General features: G+C 41.7%; 1 protein-coding gene across 2 annotated transcripts in view; it reads left to right on the top strand.

Moving 5' to 3' along the window:
- Positions 1-17,356, top strand: part of MAPK14 (mitogen-activated protein kinase 14) — a 70,642-nt gene that overhangs the window by 27,863 nt on the left and 25,423 nt on the right. For both annotated transcript variants that reach the window (XM_059701876.1, XM_059701875.1), the window contains exons 3-7: positions 4,792-4,850; positions 14,069-14,180; positions 14,937-14,966; positions 15,258-15,305; positions 16,756-16,870. In XM_059701876.1, the coding sequence (XP_059557859.1) occupies positions 4,792-4,850; positions 14,069-14,180; positions 14,937-14,966; positions 15,258-15,305; positions 16,756-16,870 (364 nt within the window). The remainder of the gene's footprint in view (positions 1-4,791; positions 4,851-14,068; positions 14,181-14,936; positions 14,967-15,257; positions 15,306-16,755; positions 16,871-17,356) is intronic.

The following is a 17,356-nucleotide window of genomic DNA, read 5'->3' as shown; positions in this document are numbered from 1 at the left end:
AAAGAGTGCTGACTGTATTAGAAAAACAGGGTTTTAATATACATAAATTATAAGCAACTTGCTTAATAGCAGTTCATCATTTTTATATTAAGACTAGAGGCCCAGTGCACAAATTCATACATGGGTGGAGTCCAGCTGGCCTGGCCCCAATCAGGGCAGATTGGGGCCAGGCTGGCCAGCAGACCCTGCCCCCGATTGGGGTTGGGGTGTGGTTGGGGGTGAGGCCAGCCATGGGGAGGGTCTATGGGTGGTGGGCTGGCCAGCCCCACCCCTGATTGGTGTGGGGGGGTGGAGCTGGCTTGGGGGAGGGGCCACGGGACAATCAAGGTGGTGCCAGCTGTGGGGAGAGACTGTGGGCGTTGGGCTGGCCAGCCCCGCCCCTGAATGGGGTAAGGGGGCCAATCAGGGGCCAGTGGCCTGGAGGTGGGGCCGTGGGTGGTTGGCCAGTTGGCCCTGCCACTTATTGGAGTGGGGGGGCCAATCGGGGGTGGAGCTGGCTGTGGGGAAGGGTGGAGGGGGCCCATGGGGTGGGGCAGGCCAGGGGGAGGGGCCTCAGGCAGTTGGCTGACTGGCCTTGTCTCTGATGGGGTGGGTGGGTGATCTGGGACGGGGCTGGGCAGAGGAAGGGGATGCAGGAGGTTGGCCGGCTGGCCCTGGCCCCTATTGGGGGGTGGGCAGTCAGGGGTGGGGCAGGCTGGGAGGAGGGGCTGTGGGCCATTCGGGTGGTGGGAGCTTATCAGGGGGTGCCGGCTGGGGGATGGGCCACGGGAGGTTGGCCAGTTGGCCCCACCCCCCTGAATGGGCCGGTTTGCTGGCCGCAGTGGGCATCATAGCAACCAGTCTTTCCGGTTGTTATGGTGCTCTGGTCGCTGGCTTTTATATAGATAGATAGATGCTTAGATTTTAGCAGTATCAGTGTAGAGGGCCACCTATGCTTAGATATTGGTGATTTGTTGTTTGAACAAAAGAAGGCACATGGCTGAATGTTTCATAGTTCTCTGTTGTTTTGGCAAATATTTGAAGGGGGAATGAGAAGAGACCAAAAGACTGACTCAATGTAGAAAAATTCCTGAGTTTCAGTCTTGTCTACAAACAATTGTTAGGTGCTTACAATGTAAAAGTAGTTTTACCGAGTAAAGAACCAAGACTTCAAGTAAGCTTAATCAAGAATTTTTTGTTATTGTTAATCCTCACCTGAGGCTATTTTTTCCATTGCTTTTCAGAGAGAGTGGAAAGGGGGGGGGGGGGAGGGAGGAACATCAGTGTGAGAAAGACACATTGACTGGTTGCCTCCTGCATGCACCCTGGGGAACGAACCCAAAACCCAGATACATGACCTTGACCAGGAATTGAACCTGCAACCCTTTGGCACACCGGCCAATGCTCTAACCAGTGAGCAACCAATTAGGACAAGCAAGGATTTTAAAAGGAATTGCTCTCCGTTGTCCTCTTCTTCCTCTTTCTTCTTTTCTTTAATGACTGTTTTGGGCCACCGTCTAATTTTTAGGTAGCCACCAGGCATCAAAGACAACAGCAATAGCAACAGCTTAAAACTCTTTAAACCAGTGGTTCTCAACCTTGGCTGCACATTAGAATCACCTGGGAATCTTTTTAAAATCCTCCGGGATGAGGCCCAGAAATCAGGATTTTAAAAAGATTCCCAGGTGATTCTAATGTGCAGCCAAGGTTGAGAACCACTGCTTTAAAAGTTTAAGTAAATATTGGTAACAAAAATAAGGTGCTGAATGCCCATGTGATCTTTACACAAAAATGCCTCTGACCCACAATCCATGCATAGTTCATTTTAAGTTATTTATTTCACTGGTGATAATGAATGACAGGTATACATTTATCAGGTGGGTAACAAGAACTAGGGGATGTTTTCTGTGACTGTAAGTTCCTCTGAACAAAGTTAGCTTGCTCGTTCTTTTTTTTTTTTTAAAAAAAATATTTTATTGATTTCTTACAGAGAGAAAGGGAGAGAGAGTTAGAAACATTGATGAGAGAGAAACATCGATCTGTTGCCTCCTGCACACCCCCCACTGTGGATGTGCGCAACCCAGGTACATGCCCTTGACCGGAATCGAACCTGGGACCTTACAGTCCGCAGGCCGACGCTCTATCCACTGAGCCAAACCGGTTTCGGCAGCTTGCTCGTTCTTGATTGAACTTGGGACCTTGGCCTCATTAACACCTGCTCTAAGGAAAGATTAAAGGGAAGCAGCTTGCCAGCTGCATCCTTTTGCTGTCGGGGTAATTACTACAAAGACTGCCCCGTTAAAGGACCTGGAGATCTGTAAGTTTTGAAATTTAAAAATGATTAAGGGAATCCTTTCATAAATTTTATTCGGGAACCTTAGATTCAATCTTACCATGGTAGACCAAGTGGTGGTTTTGTGGCTTGTGTTAAATACAGTAAATATTGTCTTCAATTGATTACTAAGTTACAGTGTTTATTTTTTGAGTGTTTGCTAATTTAACAAAAATGTATTACCCTGTTAGCTTTTGGACAATTGTAGGGCAATTAGACATATTTGCTGATTATTTGTATTGTAAATGTTTTTTTCTAAAAATTTGAATCCTGTCCTTTTAAGTGTCATATAGTGGCACAAAAGGTAAGAAAATAGGCCAAAATATGATGAATTAAAAGGAAATTTCCATTAAAGAAATGAGAAATTATTAGATTATGTAATATTCCTAATATGTTCACCTGATCTATTTTAATGCTGAGAAACGTTTTTTACAGTGTTTTCCTTATGATTAACACTCAAAAATATGATTAATAGAGAAGGGGTATTTTGTAAAAGCTTACAAAACATTAAAAATACTTTGATGTTGCCCTAACCTGTTTGACTCAGTGGATAGAGAGAGCATCAGCCTGCAGACTCAAGGGTCCCAGGTTTGATTCCGGTCAAGGGCATGTACCTTGGTTGCGGTCACATCCCCAATAGGGAGTGTGCAGGAGGCAGCTTATCGATGTTTCTCTCTCATCGATGTTTCTAACTCTCTATCCCTCTCCCTTCCTCTCTGTAAAAAAACCAAAATATATAAAAAAATACTTCGATGTAAAAAAAAAACAACATAGTTTTAATCTCATAAAACTTGTCTCATTTAAGGAAATTAAAATTTGATAGGGCATTTACTAATATGATTTGTGCTACTTTTTCTAAATTAGTTAATTGTACTTTTTTAAAATATATTTTTATTGATTTCAGAGAGGAAGGGAGAGGAAGAGAGAGATAGAAACATCAATGATGAGAATCATTGTTCAGCTGCCTCCTGCACGCCCCCTACTGGGTATCAAGCCCACAACTTGGGCCTGTGCCTTTGACCAGAATCTTCAGTCAGCAGGCAGATGCTCTATCCCAGGGGTGCGCAAACTTTTTGACTCGAGGGCCACAGTGGGTTCTTAAACTGGACCGGAAGGCCGGAACAAAAGCATGGATGGAGTGTTTGTGTGAACTAATATAAATTCAAAGTAAACATCATTACATAAAAGGGTACGGTCTTTTTTTTTTTTTTAGTTTTATTCATTTCAAATGGGCCGGATCCGGCCCGCGGGCCGTAGTTTGCCCACGGCTGCTCTATCCACTGAGCCAAACCAGCTAGGGCAGGGGATGATGTTCTTGATCATTGCTAGTCTGGATCCCCCAAAGCCACAGCCGGGCACTGGCGCTCAGAGGAAGCCGGACCGTGTATGTTCACCTGCCCTTTAAGAGAACCTGCTGGGTCTCCAGCAGCCTCCATGTCCTCAGCCACAATCCCCACTGGTTTTTATAAGCCAAAGTCTATGGCTTCTCTTCCCAGCTCTGGAATCCTGGGCTGGGGGTCTGGTGTGGGCCTGGGACCCCTTGCTTCTCACAGGAGGCCTCTGCAGCCGAGATATCCCTCCCTATTGAAAACAATGCCTCGTGTCGGTGTTGGGCCAGCCCGTTCCTCGTGCACCTCTCCTACCAGTCTCCATGTGCTGCTTCTTGACTTCTCTAGTTGAAGGACTTCCATTCAGCTAGATTTCAGGCGGTTCTGAATGATGGTTGTTCTGTGTTTTGGTTGTTTTAAACTTTTCTTGTATTGAGGAGATGGGGCATCTCATAAAGGGAACCAGTGATTAGAAATGTTGGAATGGGTGGATAATATTGGCTTCTAGCTCTCAGTTCCCTAAAATACAAGTGGGTACAGGGGAGAGAGTAATCAAAAGACCAGAGATTTTAAGGCAGGAGTATATCAAACTAAGGAGAACAATTGTGATTTAGATGGAGAAGGAAAAAGAAAATGATTTCACTTAAATGTAAAGCACTGTTGAGAGCCGTGGGTACATACTGGTAAGATCGTGGATACACTGTTGGCGAGAATGTAAGTTGGCCTCACTTATGGAGGACAATTGGATAAGACTAAAATCCTTAAATATATTGGTGTCTTTTTCATGGAATAATAATACATTTTTAAAAGAAAAATGATACTGTAATAACAATTGTAGAAGTGTGACTTGTTTCTGTTTCTTAGACTATTAGTGCATGTTAAGTCAAGAGCCCTAAACCTTTTTGCTTCCTGATAAACTAGTAGCTATATATGACTAAATCCTAGGGAGTTGAATATTTTTAATAGTAAACTAGATTTTTATGAGAGGTAATATTAATAAGTAAAAACAAAAGCATAATTTTGGTAGAAAATGTGTTATACAGTGTATATATAATATTGTGATATTATTGAACTCAACGGGATTTAGAATCAGATGGGTGCTATACGAAGTTTAGTATTTATTGACTGTTTGATTTTTATGTTTTCTTACAGGTGATTGGTCTGTTGGATGTTTTTACACCGGCAAGGTCTCTGGAGGAATTCAATGATGTGTGAGTAAAGCTTGTGCATGTGTCTTCCTCCGCTGGAAGATGAAAACTAGCAGCCCGTGTCTATTCCTGAGCCATTTAGCAGTATACAGACTTCAAAAGGGTCTTTAATCCTATCGTCCAGTTCCCCTGGGGGGTGGGATAGATACAGAAGATGTGTATTATGGGTAGTGAATGTATTTTCATCATTTCAGTCAGATTGTACTCTATTTGGAGAGTCGGTGGTGAGTCCTTGCAAATGTTCAATGGAAAAGAGTATAGGGAGTTTGGACTATGATTTTTGTTCTGAACTTGTCTGCCCCAGCTTTTAAAGGGACACTTTACATGATTACATTTACATAAAGATAAGTAATGGCCCCTTGGTTCCACATAGGTTCTTCCTTCTCTTTTATCCCACCCGTGTGTGGGAACTGGTACTAGGACTACATGCTGACCCTGAAGCATTGGATTTCTGCACTGGGACAAGGGGTGGGCCTCACATATTGAGAAAGCTGATGAATAGTTCTGATTCTCCCAGTTTTGTGACCATCTCTATTATTTTAGTGGTGGGGGCTAGGGAAAATGAGACAGGGAAAGAGAGAAAGCTGCTACAAGGATATGTTATTAAGTTGCTCACCATTGTGGGCTGGTGGGCTAAACAGGGCTGCCAGGATCTTCTAGGAAGCTATACAGAGGGCACCTGAGATGGAGAGCATTTACCCACTGGCAAGGTTACTCCATGGGGCATTTGTGCCCTCATGTGCCCAGGTTATATATGTGTGAATGCAAGACACATGAGTGCACAGGTGTGAGTGCAAGATAGATTCTAGCAGGTATTTTTGTAACGTACAAGCACTCCATTGCAGGTTTCCCACTACGGAATTAGCACACCCCCTCCCAGAGTGGTGTATTTTTTTTTTTTTTACCAAGGCTGAACCTACATTGACACATCATAATCACCCAAAGTCCATAGTTTACCTCAGGGTTCACTCTTGGTATTGTACATTCCATGGATTTGTACAAACATATAACAACACTAGAGGCCCGCTGCACAAAAATTTGTGCACTTGGGGGGGAGGAGGGGGGTCCCTCAGCCCGGCCTGTGCCCTCTTGCAGTCTGGGACCCCTCGGGAGATAACGACCTGCTGGCTTAGGCCTGCTCCCGGGTGGCAGAGGGCAGGCCCAATCCCTAGGTGCAGCCCCTGGTCAGGCTCAGAGCAGGGTCGATTGGGGAGTTGGGGCGCCGCCCTCTCTCATGCACAGAGCAGGGCGCATTGGGAGATTGCGATGCCACCCTCAGTCACGCTCAGGGTAGGGCCGATTGGGGAGTTGAGGCGCCACCCCATGTCATGCACAGAGCAGGGCCAATCAGGGGGTTGGGGCGCTGCCCCCATCACACACAGAGCAGGGCCCATCAGGGGGTTGGGGCACCACCCTCTTTCACCCACAGAACAGGGCTGATCAGGGGGTTGGGGCACTGCCACTCTCACACTCAGGGCAGGGCTGAGGGGGAGGTTATGGCTCTACCCCATCACACACAGAGCAGGGCCCGTTGGGGGGGGGGGGTTGGGGAGCTCCCCCCTATCAGGCACAGAGCAGGGCTGATCAGGGGGTTGGGGCCCCGCCCCCTGTCACACACAGAGCCGCAGGGTGATCAGGGGGTTTGGGCGCTGCCCCCTGTCACGCTGATCCTGGTGCCGGGAGGCATATTACCCTTTTACTATATAGGGTAGAGGCCTGGTGCATGGGTGGGGCCAGCTGGTTTGCCCTGAAGGGTGTCCCGGATCAGGGCGGGGGTCCCCACTGGGGTGCCTGGCCAGTCTGGGTGAGGGGCTGAGGGCTGTTTTCAGGTTGGGAGTGACTGAAGCTCCCAACTGCTCCTTTATTTCTTTTTTCTTTTTTTATTCTGGCCAGCTTTACCTTGAGGCTTGGCTCCAGCTCTTAGGCCTCCGCGGCACCTAACAAAGGTTTCTGGCCTTTGCTTACAATGTTGCCAATCTGCTGGCTGAAGCCCTGGCGGTATTCGTTACAATGTTTCTTAAACTGCCTGTTCAGAGGCCTGCAGCCGCAGGCGGGGAACGTTGGTTTCCTCCGTCACTGAGGCAACCAAGCCTCATGTTAGTTTCAAGCTGCCTGGCTGCCGGCCGCCATCTTGGCTGACAGTTAATTTGCATATTAGCCAATGAGAAGGGTAGCGGTCGTACACCAATTACCATGTTTCTCTTTTATTAGTGTAGATATTATTTTGATGTACACTGTATTTTCATTGTCCTCAGAATGATGGTTTTGATATTCTGCCTATATGTGGAAGAAATGCTGAAGTAATGTGTTTGTGAATTACTTTGGAAAACATTCGAATCAGGTCTGAGCTATATCCAAAAATTTTAGGTACAATGAAGATGGATTTATTTAACAAAGAAATTAATGATTTGCTGACCTAGGCAAATGCTGTATTTTGGCTTAATCAGGCATTATGGAATTGGATTATTCCTATGTGAAAAGACCTTATTTAAGGCTAGTGTCTATTTGAAAGGTTAAGTTTTATCCATTGTAGTGCCTTTGGCTCCTTTATCCTTTTGAAAGCCTACCAACTTAAGCATACCCACTGAACCAAAGTTGTACTTATTTCTTCTTTGAAGGAGTAGAGGAATTAGACTCATGGGTGTCTGGTGGGAGAGCATCCCAGGCAGAAGGCACCGCCAGGGAAAGGCTCTGTGGCGGAGGCTGCGTGATGTGTTGGCACCGCAGCAGGGGCCTGTGTGGCTGGAGTACGGCGGGCTGGTGTGGAGCTGAGTGAGAGCAAGGGAGAGAAGTGGGTGATGAAGTGAGAGTGATCACTGGGACGGCCTGCTGGATTATGTCGGGCTTTATCTGCAGTTGAAGGGATTTTTGCCTTTTGATGAGAGGAGGGACATGATGTGATTTTTATTTTTACAGAATTATTGTCTGCTGTGTTGAGAACAGACTGTAATAAGTCCCAAGGATCATTGAACGTATTTCAGAGGCTTGCGGTTGTCAATCCCTGTGATTATTTTAAATAGTTTCTTTAAATATGGAAGTGTTTTTTGCCTTTTCATAATCGTGCTTTATCAATTAGGGCTGGCAGTAGGAAAGATGCCAATCTGTAGATGTAAAAGTTTTTTCCTACATAGGTTCTTTCTGACTATTATGCTTTAAAAATAAAGGTGGTAGGGTAGGAATCTTGACAATTGGGTGTTACCCAAAAGTGCCTAATAACTGAAGTTCTAGAATAGGGCTGTCTACGGTACTGAAAATCACTTATTGTAGACATTTGCCAGTACAGTACATTTTATAGTATGAGTCACTTTAAGAAATGGTGGGGGTTTTTTTGTTGTTTGGTTTTTTTTGTTTTTTGTTTTTTTTTAAATATATTTTATTGATTTTTTACAGAGAGGAAGGGAGAGAGATAGAGAGTTAGAAACATCAATGAGAGAGAAACATCTATCAGCTGCCTCCTGCACATCTCCTATTGGGGACGTGCCCGCAACCCAGGTACATGCCCTTGACCGGAATCGAACCTGGGACCTTTCAGTCCGCATGCCGACGCTCTATCCACTGAGCCAAACCGGTTTCGGCAAGAAATGGTGGTTTATACTGTTTATAGTTTGATTAAATTTAAAGGAGACCATTTTCACAAGAAAAGTGAAAAACACAATTTGTATCAGCCCATGAAATAACCTTTTCTGCCGTTAGCCTAATAAAGTCCTACTCATTTACCTCCTTTTTATTTTTTATTTTTTTTAATTAAATCTTTATTGTTCAGATTATTACATTTGTTCCTCTTTTTTCCCCCCCATAACTCCCCTCCTCCCAGTTCCCGCCCCACCCTCCGCCCTCACTCCCCACCCACTGTCCTCATCCATAGGTGCACGATTTTTGTCCAGTCTCTTCCCAAATCTCCCACACCCCTTTCCCCCCCAAGAATAGTCAGTCCATTCCCTTTCTATGTCCCTGATTCTATTATGATCACCAGATTATTTATTCATTTGATTCTTAGATTCACTTGTTGATAGATGCATATTTGTTGTTCATAATTTGTATCTTTACCTTTTTTTTTTCTTCTTCCTCTTCTTAAAGGATACCTTTCAGCATTTCATATAATCCTGGTTTGGTGGTGATGAACTCCTGTAGCTTTTCCTTATCTGTGAAGCTCTTTATCTGACCTTCAATTCTGAATGATAGCTTTGCTGGATAAAGTAATCTTGGTTGTAGGTTCTTGGTATTCATCACTTTGAATATTTCTTGCCACTCCCTTCTGGCCTGCAAAGTTTCTGTTGAGAAATCAGCTGACAGTCGTATGGGTATTCCCTTGTAGGTAACTGAGTTACTTTCTCTTGCTGTTTTTAAGATTCTCTCTTTATCTTTTTCTCTTGGGATTTTAATTATGATGTGTCTTGGTGTGGTCCTCTTTGGATTCCTTTTGTTTGGGGTTCTCCACGCTTCTTGGACCTGTAAGTCCATTTCTTTCACCAGGTGGGGGAAGTTTTCTGTCATTATTTCTTCAAATAGATTTTCAATATCTTGCTCTCTCTCATCTTCTGGCACCCCTATAATTCTGATGTTGGTACGTTTGAAGCTGTCCCAGAGGCTCCTTACACTATCCTCGCATTTTTGGATTCTTTTTTCATTTTGCTTTTCCGGATGGGTGTTTTTTGGTTCTTCGCATTTCAAATCATTGACTTGATTCTTGCGCTCCTCTGGTCTGCTGTCGGGAGTCTGTATAATATTCGTTATTTCAGTCCGTGTATGCTTAATTTCTAGTTGGTTCCCCAATATAACATCGAGGGTCTCATTAGTTTTCTTGTAGATCTCATTAAGTTTATCGGCGGCTTCTAAACAGTTCTTGAGAGACCTTAAAAGTGTGGTTCTGAACTCTATATCTTCCATTGACAATTTTGTCCTGTTTCTTTGTCTCCGCATTTTGTTATGCTTCCTTGGTGCACCCCCTAGTGGTCTTTGTTCGCAGTCTTATAGATAAATCTTGATTGTTGTAGCTAATTCCAGGGAGGGTTTGACCTCCAGGCCAAGTGGCTATGAGAATCAGCTGTGTCAGCAGTGAGAGAACTTCTGTCCTCTAGGGAGGTGCTAATCTAGCCTTTGCCTGAGGCTATCCGGCAAATGCCTCTGTGCAGGGCGTGGGCAGGGCGGGTCGCACAGGATCAACAGGGTGGGCCAGAGAGAGCAGTTATGGCGGCTCTCAGTCCTGTCCCCAGGGGCTCTGCCTCTCTGAGTCCCAGCACCCGCTGCAAAGCTCGGAGAGAAAGCTGCACTCGCTCTGACCGAAGCCAGATAGTCCCGCTTCTCCGGTTTGAGTCTGGGTCCCTAAAGACTCGCCTGTATCTGGAGCTCAGAGTCTGCGACTCCCTCCCGATTGAAAACGCCAACCGCGCTCTCCGCCTCCAGCCCGCTCCGCACACTCCGCACCTCAGAATTTGACTTCAGCACTGCGCCTCCTCTGAGTGTCCGTATGCGTTTCTCTTTCCTCCTAGTTGTAGGACTTCCACTCAGCCAGCGTTCCTGTGGTTCTGGGTGATGTCCGTTCCGTGTTTTAGTTTCACTTTTGAAGTAGTTGTTCAAAGCAGCAAACTCCGGCGTTAACCTATGCCGCCATCTTGGTTCTCCACATTTACCTCCTTTTTAAAGATGGGAGAACTAGGTATAGAGCTGTCCAGCTGTTCTCAAGTCAGACCTTTAATTTATTTGAGATGTTATGAACACTGTCATGAGCACAGTCTTTAAAAAGATGTAATTACATTTGCTTTCCAGAGACAAATGCTATAGAAGCTGGGCTACCTAGTAATGCTCCTTTTGGAATTGACTTGTTTAAAATGTGTTCATCTACCATTTCCTCCCACTCCCTGGCTCACTACTTTTAAAAGTTGGCATGATGCTTGCTTTTGGCTACTGTTGAGAGATTCATTTTGGAAACCTTTCTATATGTAATGAGTTGGAACTGGATGATTGGTTGTCATGAATTAGTCTTTGAGCTTCATGGAAACAACATACAGTGATTTTGTTAATTCTTGCAAGACACTTTTGCCAGGAATAATGCTTTTCAGTTGATTTAGTTGCAGCCTAGCAGCAGTGCTTGGTAGTTATTACTGTATAGACTGGTCTTATATATTTACGTAGTGTATACAGTCTTACCCTCCATCTGGAAATTTTCGTGATAAAATGGATGTGGTCTTTGATGGGGAGGAGGCTTGAAGGAAATTACATGCTGGTGGAATATTCTAACTAAAAATATGATCTCTCTCTCTCTCAAGCTGTGCAGTCAGGGGTCTCCTGGCTGTATAGGATTCCTTGTCTCTGGTAATCATTAAAACACATAGTTATGCTTGAAATTACTGTGGTTGCATTGGTAATACTACTGCTTAACACTTTTGTGAACTAGCAGACATGTTAGAGGGTTAAGACTTTTAGGTTTTATTTCAAGACAAATTAAGGCAGATTCTAGTTAGAATCATCCAAAACATTGTTTAATTTTTCTCCTTAAAATTGTTTTTAAATGGTGAGAGAATAATCCTTTTTCTACTTGATGTCATAAAATAGAATTATTTGCAAAGCAGTCTTATAAGACAGAAATAGAATCTCTCTTCCTCAACCTGAGCCTTGCAATTTGTCATAATTTGTGTTACGGATATTGCAGCCATCTGCCCAGGTTTTCGGGGAGAAGTTCTGATTACAAAATATTAACCAGTTATTCACAGTATTATCATATTTGTCAGATTATGTGTCAATTTTGGGTTTAAAAAAAATACAGTGACTGATTAGGATAGAATATTCATTGCTGCTTTGCCAGCTTTCTTTTTCATTAAAGATTAACTTTGATAATAAATATTGAGAATTGATAAGAAAATTATCAGGAGATACTAGTTCCCTGGTTATTGTGACATTTATAAAATATTTTAAAAAGATCATTCTCTCGACTTAAATTTTTTGTCAGCAGGAAGAATTCAGAGGCAGTATGTGCTGTGATTAAGATCACAGTCTCTGTGGTCAAATAGTTTTGAATGCAACCCCTGACATTTCCACTCTTTTAACCTTGGGCAAGTTGTATTTTCTTGTTCTGTCTCTGTTTCCTCATCTATGAAATGGGAATACTAATGGGACTTACTTCTCAGAGTAGTAGAAAGAGTGCATGAGACATGGGTGTAATAAATAGTGCCTGGTGCAGAGTAAGCATTACCTGCCTTTAGCTATGCTATGCTGGGCTTGGAACATCTCTTAAATAAGAACTATCTTTATGAAAAAATTTCAAAAAGCCTAATTTTTGTGGTTTGTTTGTTTTGTTAATCCTCACTCAAGGATATTTTTACATTGATTTTTAGAGAGAGTGGAAGAGAGAGGGAAAGACAGAGAGAAACATTGATATGAGAGAAACACATTGATTGGTTGCCTCCTGTACTAACCCCACCAGGGCCCGGGCCAGGAAGGAGCCTGCAACCCAGGTACGTGCCCTTGACCGGAATCAAACCCAGAACCCTTTGGTCCACAGGCTGATGCTCCATCCACCGAGCCAAACCAGCTAGGGCACAAAAAGCCTAATTTATACTTCATATTACATTTAGAGTGCAACCTTTCCTCAAAGGCAATATAAATGTGCAACTTTTAAAAATATGAAATGCTAAAAATCTTACCTTAGGTCACATACATCTAGGCTAATTCCTTTTGATCTTGGTGCAATTGGGAACTGACCATAGCAGCCCAATAGGGAAATTAGGAAACAAAAAATTTCCATTCCTCTTTGAGGAAAGAATATAGTGTGGTGTGTGTGTGTGTGTGTGTGTGTGTGTGTGTGTGTGTGTGTGTAAAGAGAGGTCATACACATATTTATTCATATAATGCATTATAGTAGACTTAAATTTACTGGCCTGGTTTCTTTCCCTCCAAGTTTATTTTTTAAAAAGAAAGAAATGAAATGCAATCAGCATTCTTTAAAGCTGAACTAATCTACATTATTATTCAGCCTCAGGAATAGGTTATGTTCATACACAGTAGATAAAACCTATTTTTTAAAAATTCAGCCTCTTTAGTATTGATGTGGTTTTTACGTTCCCCTCGCCTTGTAATACAATAATGAGTAGGTAAGGCATTGCATCTAAAATATCTGTGGCAGACCTGTTGGACTTGAATGTAATCATTCCCTAATCTTACTGTGTAATAATAGGATTAATTACCAGCACCACACCTGTGAGGAGTCGTTCTGGAATGCCTCATCTTGCTTACAGATAAAATGTGTTCCTCCTTTCTTCAAAGTAAATGCAGGAATACTATGAGTGAACAATATTCTTATACCAGTCATTTCTGAAAAATGTTATAATTTGAAAATTTAAAGATACTCCTGTTTTTTTAGAACCTACAACTTGGAGTGAGGTGAAAATGCAATGATGGATTTATTTTTTTTATTTTTTATTTTTTTATATTTTTATTGATTTCAGAGAGGAAGGGAGAGGGAGAGATAGAAATATCAATGATGAGAGAAAACCACTGCACGCCCCCCTAAAGGGGACCGAGTCCACAACCTAAATGTGCCCTTGACCGGAATTGAACCTGGGGCCCTTCAGTCTGCAGGCCAACACTCTATCCACTGAGCCAAACCAGCTAGAGCTGTAATGGTGGATTTAAAATACAAGATACAGGCCGAAACCGGTTTGGCTCAGTGGATGGAGTGTCGGCTTGCGGACTGAGGGTTCGATTCCGGTCAAGGGCATGTACCTGGGTTGCGGGCACATCCCCAGTAGGAGGTGTGCAGGAGGCAGCTGATCGATGTTTCTCTCTTATCGATGTTTCTAACTCTCTGTCTCTCTCCCTTCCTCTCTGTAAAAAATCAATAAAATATATTTTTAAAAATAAATAAATAAAATAAAATACAAGATACTTATTATGGCCAGGCATTTAGTTATACTAGTATTGTACATTTCTCATGCAATAATAACATTTTTAAAGAAAAGTGATGCAAACAGATATCATTCTAATATCCATTTTTATTCTTTAGAGAACCTAGGAAAAGGTATGTCAATTAGGAATGAGTATAAAGTTTTTAGAAAAATAGATGGCAGGAGATAAAGTTAAAATAGTAGTATTAAAAATGAGTCCCTGTGAGAAGTTACTAAGCTGTTAGGTATCACTGTGGTACTTCCGTGGGAGGCTTTTTCTTAAAAAGATAAGAACTTCCTTAAGGTTTCTGGATTATTGTGTAACTCTCCATTAATTTCTAGGTATCTGGTGACCCATCTCATGGGGGCAGATCTGAACAACATTGTGAAATGTCAGAAGCTTACGGATGACCACGTTCAGTTCCTTATCTACCAGATTCTCCGAGGTCTCAAGGTACAGGCAGCACTAGTAATACTTTTGAGACATGAAATTCTCTCCCTTCTTCTCTCTCTTCTATTTAGGACTTAAGGGGGTTAGGGGGGGAGAGACAAAAAAAACTTGTCTTGTGAAACATTTAGAACACTCCCAAATCACTAGTACAATCATAGAATTATGAAGCCCTGTGTTACTCAATGACCACAATTACCGGCATATGGCCAATCTTGTTTCTCTTGTAGTCCCCAAGCCCTGGATTATTGTAAGGCAAGTCTAGACATCATCTCATTTCACCCATAGATACTTCAGAATGCATGTCTGAGAGTGGAGGACTCCTCATTATTACACCTAAACAGTAATAATAATTTCTTGATATAATCTAATATCTGGTCAGAGTCATGTTGAAAGTTTAAAAAGATCCTTAAGAAGGCTAATTTATTTGTGAGAGGGGCAGATAAACAGTATTTAAAATTAAATCACTTTTGATATTTAGCTGCTTCGAATCTTCATTGAGCTATAGAGAACCAACTGGAAAATAGATTGCAAGAACTGTTTCACTCATTACTTCAGCTTTGAGTCGAGTTCATGGTGTGGAAATCATAGTTATGATAAATGCATAGACTACTAATAATTACTTGTTCTGATTTCTAATCCCATGGTTTATACTAGCAGTTCTTACTGTTTCCTGAAAATGTACTTCAAATAAGTCATATAAGGTGGCAGTGGGAGGTTGGCAATGACTTCTTATTTAACGGACTCTTTTCTATTTCACAGTATATACATTCAGCTGACATAATTCACAGGGTATGTCTTGTGTTTTTTATTAAATTATTTTGGGGAACTGGTGGCAGGGGGGGTTGGAGGGAGACTGTCATTTAGCCAGGATCATTGATTAACTGTAACTTTAAGTTTAAATTGATTTTTAAAAGATGTATAGTTTTTACCAATATAAGGCTAATTAGGACTAGATAGTGACTACAGAATGGAAATTGTCTGTTTATGGCTGGGTGAAGTCTTACTTTTATGTTAGGATTTAAGCAGAGAATTCACCGTGCACCATAAAGCTGTTCCTGTCCTCTCTGTCCTTCCTCCTAGGACCTGAAGCCTAGTAATCTAGCTGTGAATGAGGACTGTGAGCTGAAGGTAAGGCGAAGAGACGGTGGGAAATAGTTGTTTCACTTTGTAATTACGGGTTTGATAAACCAGGAACATTTATACAGGGAATGGTTGGTTATATAAGCCATAACTTTTTATCTGGAAAGTCATTTTGTCCTGAAGAATATCAAACTTTGATATTTAAACCATTAGTAAGCTTTCGTTTTTGTGTGTGTTTTTTTAATATATTTTTATTGATTTTAGAGAGGGAGAAAGATAGAAACATCAATGATGAGAATCATTGATTGGCTGCCTCCTGCACGCCCCACATCAGGGATTGAGCTAGCAACCCAGTATGTGCCTTGATTGGAAATCGAACCGCGACCTCCTGGTAAATAAGTCGACGCTCAACCACAGAGCCACACCAGCCTGGCAGCTTTAGTTTTAAATGACATTGAAGGTGGCGTCGGGTATCTTGTTTTCATTCTAAAAGTTAAATTTGAAATTTAGTATATTAGTTATAATAAAGGAAAATTACAGTCTGAATATCAAGTAAGCAGTCCTGAAGAGATAATTATTAGATTAAATTGAAAAAATGCAGAAGCCTTTTCATTCAAAATAGTTCAAATAAGATAAATAAATTATCTATAAAGAACAAGCAGCTCTGGAATTTTTTTGTTTCATTTCTTTTTTTAATATATATTTTTTAATTTTTCAATTAAAGTTGAATACAGTATTATATTAGTTTCAGGTTTCATTTCATCTTTTACTCAAATTTTTAAAACATAATTTACATACAGTAAAATGCATCCTTTTAAGTGTACATTTGACAAATTTATATATCCATGTAACCACCAACTCAGTTATGATAAAGAACATTTCTATCACCTCAGAAAGTTCTCTGTGCCCCTTCCTAGCCGATCCTCACCCCTCTGCTCCTAATCCTGGCCACAGACAATGGCCGACCTGCTTTCTGGCACTACAGGAAGATTTATCTTTTCTGGAGCTTAATGCAAATAGAATCATACAGCATTTGTGTGTGTATGTCTGATTTTTGCTTAGTATAATATTTTTGAGATTAATTTGTAGTGCGTGTTTCAATAGTTCATTCCTTTTTTTTTTTATCACTGAGTAGTATCCATTTTATGAATATACCACAATTTGTTTATCCATCCATCCATCCGTCAGTGGACATTTGTTTCAGTTCTAGTTTGGGGCTATGTAAAGCTGCTATGAACATTCATGTGTTAGCTTTTGTGTGAACGTTTCTTTTCATTGCTCTTGGGTAAATACCTAGCAGTGGTATTCTCATTTTGCTTTTTGTAATTTCATTTTTCAAAGTACTTGCTGTGTTTCTCATGCATTCTAAATATAGACCGGGATATATGTTTATGAAAGTACTATTTTGTTCTCCCTTTTTATAGGATTTTTTTCATCTTGCTTTACAAGTCTTAGGAGGTTGACTCTTTCAGCACCTGATTTCTCTTCTTTCCCTTAGATCTTGGATTTCGGCCTGGCTCGACACACAGATGATGAAATGACAGGCTATGTGGCCACCAGGTGGTACAGGGCTCCTGAGATCATGCTAAACTGGATGCATTACAACCAGACAGGTATTGCTTACATTGGTTATTTAAGGCCTATTAATGCCATCTTGGGTTTATTTGGGATTCTCAGAAGTAGAGATAGTGGGAATAGGAGGAAACATCTTTTCTTCCCTCAGTGATCCTTTTAAAGTCCACAAATAGGAAATATTTCAGTAGCTCAGATAAAGTGGGATTTTTAATACACAGTTTTCAAATCTTGTGATTTAACAATTGAGTTTTTATTTATTTAGATTTTCAGCTTATTCTCTGAGTATTTCTACCTGAAGACAATGGTTAGTAATCTTAGCCTCTCAATATTGGGAGAATCTACGATTTCTACCAAGAAGAAACTTTTGCTCCTTTGTACACAGCTTATTTCTCTTGCTGTAATTATGCCTGGCCTTATCCTGCCTATGAAGCCCTTTACTGGGGTGCAGGTCTTAATAAACTTACTTATTTCTATAAAAAGGAGTATGATTGTTTAAACCAGATGCCTTAAATATTCGTGTGTTT

This window comes from Myotis daubentonii, chromosome 6 (assembly GCF_963259705.1).
Source record: "Myotis daubentonii chromosome 6, mMyoDau2.1, whole genome shotgun sequence".
Classification (NCBI taxonomy): Eukaryota; Metazoa; Chordata; class Mammalia; order Chiroptera; family Vespertilionidae; genus Myotis; species Myotis daubentonii.
The sequence above is the reverse complement of the archived record's forward strand: the minus strand, read 5'-3'. Positions and strand labels throughout refer to the sequence as shown.